The sequence below is a fragment of the Phytophthora infestans genome, genomic scaffold, assembly GCF_000142945.1.
Source record: "Phytophthora infestans T30-4 supercont1.17 genomic scaffold, whole genome shotgun sequence".
Classification (NCBI taxonomy): Eukaryota; Oomycota; class Peronosporomycetes; order Peronosporales; family Peronosporaceae; genus Phytophthora; species Phytophthora infestans.
The window spans coordinates 2,340,666-2,348,493 of record NW_003303742.1 but is presented as its reverse complement, the minus strand read 5'-3'; the positions used below and the strand labels follow the sequence as shown (position 1 = coordinate 2,348,493).

Below are 7,828 nucleotides of genomic sequence, written 5' to 3'. Positions count from 1 at the left end.
TAAGGCAACATTCACGCGGATTAAATTACTTCGGCTAGTCGTAATTTATAGTGATGTAACCCTTGGCCGACACAAGTAACATTTGCCTGAATATCAGATACGCAACACCAAACGACTTGATTAAAGTAAATGTGCCGTTTCTGATCCAATCTGAAATTACCCATCATGCAGGTTCAGGAGAGAAAACCCGGGCACGACAATCCAATGTTGATCTTATATAACACGTAAATTTAAGTGCTGAAGTGAGTTTACTTTTGAGTATAAAAGGTTAGCGTAGTTTTGGGTCAGAATGACTCGCTCTGGATAAAAAAATCCAGAGAACAAATACAGAAGCCCCCTCAAAAATAAGCGTAGGGGGTCGTCTAATAAATTTGCATAGGGAAATTTAAGCGATTTGTTAATTTGTCAAATGTACCTTCTTTCCATTTGATCCCACATAAAGGGTATACGAAGTGCAAGCTGCGCTAATTCAAGTAGGCCTCTGTATGAGCTACGCGTGACGACGGTATCTACCAAAGTAGGTAAGAAAACCCCTGGACATCTCAAATCTTGATGCATCACATTGACACCGTGAAGCCCCCAGCTACATGAGGATGCTCAGCGCGCTCTCGAGATCTGTACTATCTCCTTTCTGCGCTGGAAGATTTCTTCATGTTAGGCTTCCGAAACCACGCGTGCTCTTTGATATCTTCATGGTTGCGTCCGCCAGCACATCCACAGGGCCGTATCCGGCCGCTTCTCGTTCACCACGCACACAGCTTAATGAGTAACTCAATCTCCCGCACATTCCCTTAAAAAGTCGAAAAAACGTCTCTAACAGAGACGAGAAACCATCAAACGAATTCATTCAACCGTAATTTTATACGAGAAAAATTAAGCTTATCATAATGATGAAGAAACAAGAAAAGAACCAGTGTGTTAAAGAGACATCATGCCAATGATTACTAGCATCACGAGTTGTGATACGGACGCTGTTACCTTCGCCCGATATCCACCTCATTTACCTCGGCATGGGGGGCCTAAGTTGCAACTGGTCCTGCAGCATTCGTTAAAGTCCATACTTTGCCTTTGTGTAGTGGATGCGAGCGTTTCACCTTGGCTCCACCGCCAGTGGTACGTACCCGCTAGCCACAGAAGGGATCACAGATGACCAAGAGTGTCCGACGGCTGCCAGTCTGGAGGACGTTGAAGTTACTGTTATATTGGTTGGCCAAGCTGTCAGTGCTTGGGTCAGCATGCATGAGGATAGGTAGGCCGAGCTTACATGTTTCCTTTGGGCTTGATTGTTGTGGTTCAGAACAGCCTCGGGGCTGGCCACTTCAGTCCGTCTCTCAATCTGGTGACGCCAGATTGACTGCCTCCCATCTCGGTGAGCTGAGGGATGCCCTTTGCATTGAGTGAGAGTTGGTGGTTCCCAACTCGACCTCACTTCACATTCTGCTTTCAATCACTCAAGTGGTTGCAAGTTACATCAATACATTCGACTACTTTCCGTGCGGGTTAGTCCCCGCATCGTCGTGTGCTCAAGTTTTGGCTTTCAAACCCCGGGAAACACTACAAAGAATTCTTTAGTAGTAGTTTCCACTGATCGAGCGAGCCTACTCTTCGCTGCGCTGATCTGTGGACGCTGGAAGACCGACTTTAAGCTACTACACTAAGATGATGACTCGTGGCAATGCTGGATCCTCCGGTGGATCGACTGGAACAGTCCCGCTGTCTACGCCGATGGTCCCGCCGAAGATTGAGTCCATTTCTCACGAAGCACTCGTGAAGTGGAAGCGTGACCGACGTGAATACGAGGACAAGCTGCGAGCTCGGTGCCGTATATCGGGTGAGGACTACGACACCGTCGTCGAACCCATTCTCAACGCGTTCGAGCCGGATCTACTCGAAGTGTTCTGTGACCTCAAGTTACGCCAGACGTCTGCTGACGTCACTGAGGGGATGCTGATCGCGGAGATCGAGCATATTGTGGCGAGCGTGAAGAACAACACGTTGCCAGACATCAAAAGTCTGTTCAAGAAGGAGTTGAAGATGAACATGGGGGAGAGCGACGTCGAAGCCCGTGTACTCGACTACTTCAAGATTTACAACCGGATCATTATGGACAATGGTCTCACGGAGTGTTTCAGCCAGACGGACGGAGTCAAGGAGAAGTGCAAGAGATTGATAGCTTCGATGCAGCCCAAGACTCTCAAGATGGAGGTGAAACAGTGTGTGCGTTTCACACACAAGGCCGCGTCCGGTGACCCAAGACTACTTTTCGATCTAATTGTAGAGAAGTCTACTGAGCATGAGCGCCAGTACCAACGTTTGAAGCAGCAGAGGGAGACGCCGTTTGGACGCGAGCAGAAGGAGTCCAAGAAGAAGAGTGCGCCCCCACCTGTGAACACCAAGAAGCGTTGGGCACAACCAGTCGACGGTGGCTTCAACGACATCGGCTAGCTCGAGCACGAATGCAGTACAAGCTAGGCCGCAAGGTGAGCAGAAGCCAAGGACGTCCGGTGGACCACCTGGGCCCTGTCTCAAGTGCAAAGAGATGCACTGGCTGCGAAATTGCCCGAAGGCAACTGAAGAGGAGAAGAACGAGCTGTTCAAACGTTTCCGTGAAGCGAGACACAAGAAGAAAGCTCGTGTCAAGCGTCTTGGCGAGATGATTCCGACTTCAGATCGTATGGTGACTTTGAATGTGTGCTGGAACTCCCGTACTGTCCAGATAGCGGCTCCGACCATACAGTAATTGGTCGTTCGTACTGGGACAAGTTGTGCCTCGCTGATCCAAGCGTGAAGGCTGAGCCATTGGAGGTTCCTATTCGCAACCAAGCTTTTGGATCGTCGTGGGTGTCGGCTGATTCGAAGGCCCGACTACATGTGATGATTCACACTGCCGCTGGACCTGTCAAGCCGATGGATCCTGTGGATGTTTTGATCATGGACGTCGATGATGACGAGTTCATTGTGGGTAACGATTTACTTGTGATGCTGGGTATTAACGTCGACCAGCAACTGGAGCAACTGGCTAGCCGTGGAGACGATGAGACTAGTGGTGATTCGATTGAGTTGGAGGCGGACGAGATGCCGTTCAACCCAGATGGACCCTCATCAAGTGATGATGATACCTTTGCTGCAGTGGATCGTTTGATTTCTCGTGCGGTGGAGAATAATTTTTTCCCTATGGATCGAGCTGAGCAGTTGTGTGCGATTGTGCATGCCTATGATGTGTGGCGTTTGGAGCTACGTGCTGATCCGCCGGCTAATGTGCCACCGCTGGGAGTGCGTCTTCGCGAAGGAGTTCGTCCATCCAAGTGTAAGCCGCGGAAGTACCCGCCACACATCCGAAATTTTCTCCGTGGATTTAACTCTCGTCTGGTTGCCTTAGGAATGGTGTACGAGAATCCCAATAGTCGTTGGGCAAGTCCTGTGTTACCAGTCAAGAAGTCTGCGGACCGCATGGATTTGCGCCAAACTACGGACTACCGGGAGCAGAACGAGAAGACGGAGGTGATGGCGGCTGTCATGCCCATTTTGTCGCTAGTTCTGGAGAATGCACGTGGAATGAAACATTTCGGTTTATTTGATTTTCTCAAGGGTTTCTGGCAATTGCCTCTCGCTGAACTTTGTCAGGAGTTTCTCTCGTACATGACGGACGAGATCATTTTCACACCTCGGAGAGTACCCCAAGGCTGCAGTGATGCTGCAATTTTCTTCCAGAAGACGATGGAAGAATGCTTTGCCAGTCTGCTGTACGAGCATCTACTAATTTGGATTGATGATTTGCTCCTGTCTGCTGACGACATTGATGTCTACCTCGAGAAACTCGCTGAGTTCTTCTCGCTGCTGAATCAATTTGGCCTCAAGCTGAGTGCCAAGAAGTGCAGCCTGTACCAGACTGAAGTAAAGTGGTGTGGCAAGCTGATCAATAGCCAAGGTGTACGTCATGATTCTGAGCGGATCGACACACTGAGAGCCATGCCATACCCGAAGACTGCTGCGGAGCTCCAACAGTTTGTCTGCGCAATCAACTGGATGCGTGAAAGCATCGTGGATTACGCCAGAAATGTTGCTCCGTTGCAGAAGCGTCTTGATCAAGCCCTGGCCAGCACAAAGCGAACGAAGCGAGCTGCTGCTGGGATCGAGATTGAGCTCACGGAAGAATAACGTCAATCATTCGATGACGTGAAGGAGATGTTAGCCTCGGCGGCTACACTTGATTTTCCTGAAGATTCGGCGACGACCTGTCTATTCACGGACGCCTCGGACATTGGCTGGTCCGTGATCGTCACCCAGGTCGTGAACTTTGATTCGAAGGTGCCTGCTACCGACCAGCAGCACCAACTACTCCAGTGTTTGAGTGGAACTTTCACTGGAAGTCAACTGAACTGGACCGTCATAGAGAAGGAGGCGTTTCCTATTGTCATGGCTTGCGATATGCTTGACTACCTTCTCCTCCGACCCCAGTCATTTCGCATATACTGCGATCACCGCAACCTAATTCATGTGTTGGCGCCTCATGAAAGTGTGAAGAAGCATATCAAGGGCAAATTGTTGCGGTGGGCTATGAAACTGATGAATTTCCGTTACGAAGTGGAGCATGTTCCGGGCCATGCCAATGTATGGGCGGATATGATCTCTCGTTGGGCCGGAAATCACTTTCCGGCAGCTACAGTCAAGCGGCTGAAGGTGGTACGTCGGCGTACGACCCCTGCCGTCCAGCCTACAGGACCGACGCCGATGAGACCTCTGGACGACGAGGATTTCGTTTGGCCAACTCTTGCCGAGCTATTCGACACGCAGTCGGAGTACGCAGCACCTGGAGCAGCAGATCGGAATGCTGACGGGTTGCTGACTATTGACGGCAAGATTTGGGTGCCTCCCGACGCCAAGGACCTCATACAGCGACTCTGTATTGTGGCACACTGTGGTGCCCAGGGACACCGTGGGCAGCATGCCATGGTGGCTCATTTGGGTCGTCTTTTCGCTATCGACCATCTATCGGCTATCGTCGCCTCTTTTGTGGGCCAGTGTCTGCTGTGTCCGCATTCGAGAGGGGGGAAGATTGTGCCCAGGCCGTGGGGCGAAACGATGGAATGCAACAGTCGTAACGGGGTGCTGCATTTCGACTTCCTCTATATGGGTCAGAGTTATGGGGACAGCAAATACCTGCTGGTCCTCAAGGACCATGCGACTCACTATAGTGAGCTGGTGGTGGCCGACACAGCCGACAGTCAAGTGGTGACTGAGGCGCTGCTCGCCTGGCATTCACGATTTGGCATTCCACCAGAGTGGATATCTGATCAAGGAACGCATTTCAAGAATAAAGTGGTGGCCGAATTAAGTCGACGTCTGCGAGTGCAGCAGACCTTCACTCCAGCGTACTGCCCTTGGATCAACGGTTCCGTGAAACGCGTGAACAGGGACATATTGCAGGTGATCAGAGCGATGATCTTGGAGTACAAGATTGGATACAAGGATTGGGTGTACCTAGTGCCAATGGTACAGTCTAACCTGAATCATACGGCGGTGCCGTCGTTGGGCAATCGGGCGCCACTGGAGTTATTCACGGGCCTGCCGTGCCCCACACCGCTGAGAGAATTCTACTCGCCCGAGAAGGATGAGTTACAAACGGTTCCTGAGTGTGAGAAGATTGACGAATTCCTGAGCAAGTTGCGTGATAGCATACAAGCTATGCATGGACCTGTTCAAGACCGTAAGGAGAAGCAGCGCTTGCTGAACAAGAAGCGTGAGCGGGGAGAGAATCTTGTGAATTTCTCTGTTGTTGACTTCGTTCTACGGTCTAGAGTCGATGAAAAACACGGGAACAAGCTACAGGTGACCTGGATTGGTCCCTATCGAGTGGTGCGTGCTGATGCACACTCGTTCCGCGTGCAGCATTTGGTGACTGAAGAAGAACTGGATGTGCATGCATCACGACTCAAGCTGTAATGCAGATGACAGTTTAGCGGTGACAGACGAACTCTTGGAGCACGTTGCTGCTCAGGGTATTCTGCTGGCGATTGATGGCCTCAAGGAGCACAAGTGGAATGATGACATCAAGGACTACGAGCTCCTAGTGGGATGGAAAGGGTTACGGACAATCGAAGACTCTTTTGAGCTGATGCTGAGCCTGTCCAAGGAGATTCATGTCCTGGTCAATAACTATGTGACTCAAGCGGGGGATCAAGAGCTGAGCGCGTATTGGATGCGTGTGAGTGGCGAAGGAGAACAGAGCGTGGTGTCGGTGACATCGGCTGGTGTGGCTCCTGAACCCTCGATCACAGACACATCGACACGGCGTCGAGCGTCTGATAAGAAACGGCGTCGTCGGTCAACAGGAACGTCTCGTAAGAGACAAACTGGAGGGGACGACGTACAAGCTGTGGCGAACAGGATCTTGCCGGAGAATGCACCATCAGGGATCAGGGTCTCCGGTGGGAGCGCCCAGGCTTCGGAGGGCATGGCGTCCCTGTCGTCGTTCACGCGTAGTGGGCGACGCATTCGTCGTATTCGCCGCCTGTACAAGAAGTAAGGTTGGGCGATACGATGTGCAAGTGTTGTGCAAATACTTGCAGTGTTGGTATCTGAAGCTGTTGAGACTCGGCGCTATGCAATAGCGAGAGCAACGGTGGATCCAAGCTTCGGAGGCTGTGTAGTGGATGCGAGCGTTTCACCTTGGCTCCACCGCCAGTGGTACGTACCCGCTAGCCACAGAAGGAATCACAGATGACCAAGAGTGTCCGACGGCTGCCAGTCTGGAGGACGTTGAAGTTACTGTTATATTGGTTGGCCAAGCTGTCAGTGCTTGGGTCAGCATGCATGAGGATAGGTAGGCCGAGCTTACATGTTTCCTTTGGGCTTGATTGTTGTGGTTCAGAACAGCCTCGGGGCTGGCCACTTCAGTCCGTCTCTCAATCTGGTGACGCCAGATTGACTGCCTCCCATCTCGGTGAGCTGAGGGATGCCCTTTGCATTGAGTGAGAGTTGGTGGTTCCCAACTCGACCTCACTTCACATTCTGCTTTCAATCACTCAAGTGGTTGCAAATTACATCAATACATTCGACTACTTTCCGTGCGGGTTAGTCCCCGCATCGTCGTGTGCTCAAGTTTTGGCTTTCAAACCCCGGGAAACACTACACTTTGGCAGCACGCGCTGGTCGCAATATTTGATGCCGAAGAGACGCCCGCACACCCTTGAGCTGTGCAGAGTTGCTGCGCATTGATTGCAGTGGCGAGCATCGTGGTGATAACAGCAACGGCATATATTACCAGGTTCATCTTCGGAAGCTTCGAGTCGAAAAAGGAGTGAGTTGGAGGGGCCGAATAGCAGAATGAGCTATGCGTCATTGGTACTCCCAACTAACAACTTCGTACTGTAGCGCCCTGTTAATCGTACAGCAGCGTGTAGCTGATGCGACATTTGTTTAGTACAAGGCCCATTCATTCGGCTCATAAACATCGTCGGACAAAAATGTATAAATGCTTAGTACACCATATTGTGCTTTGCAGACTTTTTGGCACTTTCGGTTGATTATGGATTTTGGCAAAACGATATTATATTGGCTTATACTTGAAGTATAATCCAAAACCGTGGTGAGATATGTTTAAGCCCCCACATGTGTGACGTCACTAAAGCGCGAAAGCATGACGAGTTTTTAAGCGAGACAAATTCGATGTCAAGTTCACTTTTGAAAATAGATAAGAGAAATGAAATCATTTTCTATTTAATGTAAATCATTTTTGGATTATAGAAATAAAATCAATTTTTATTTAATGTAAATCATTTTTGGAGTAGCAGATACTGCCAGATGCAAGAAACGCATCTTGCAGGTT

The 7,828-nt window shown here is 50.3% G+C and overlaps 1 protein-coding gene across 1 annotated transcript; it reads right to left on the bottom strand.

Annotated features, from left to right (window-relative positions):
* Nucleotides 1-7,111: 7,111 nt before the first annotated feature.
* Nucleotides 7,112-7,342, bottom strand: PITG_22909 (PcF and SCR74-like cys-rich secreted peptide, putative; the record flags this gene model as incomplete). The annotated part of the gene is made up of 1 exon (XM_002902657.1): nt 7,112-7,342. One exon carries the CDS (start codon nt 7,340-7,342, stop codon nt 7,112-7,114), a length of 231 nt encoding a protein of 76 aa, XP_002902703.1.
* Between the last annotated feature and the right edge of the window lie 486 nt (nt 7,343-7,828).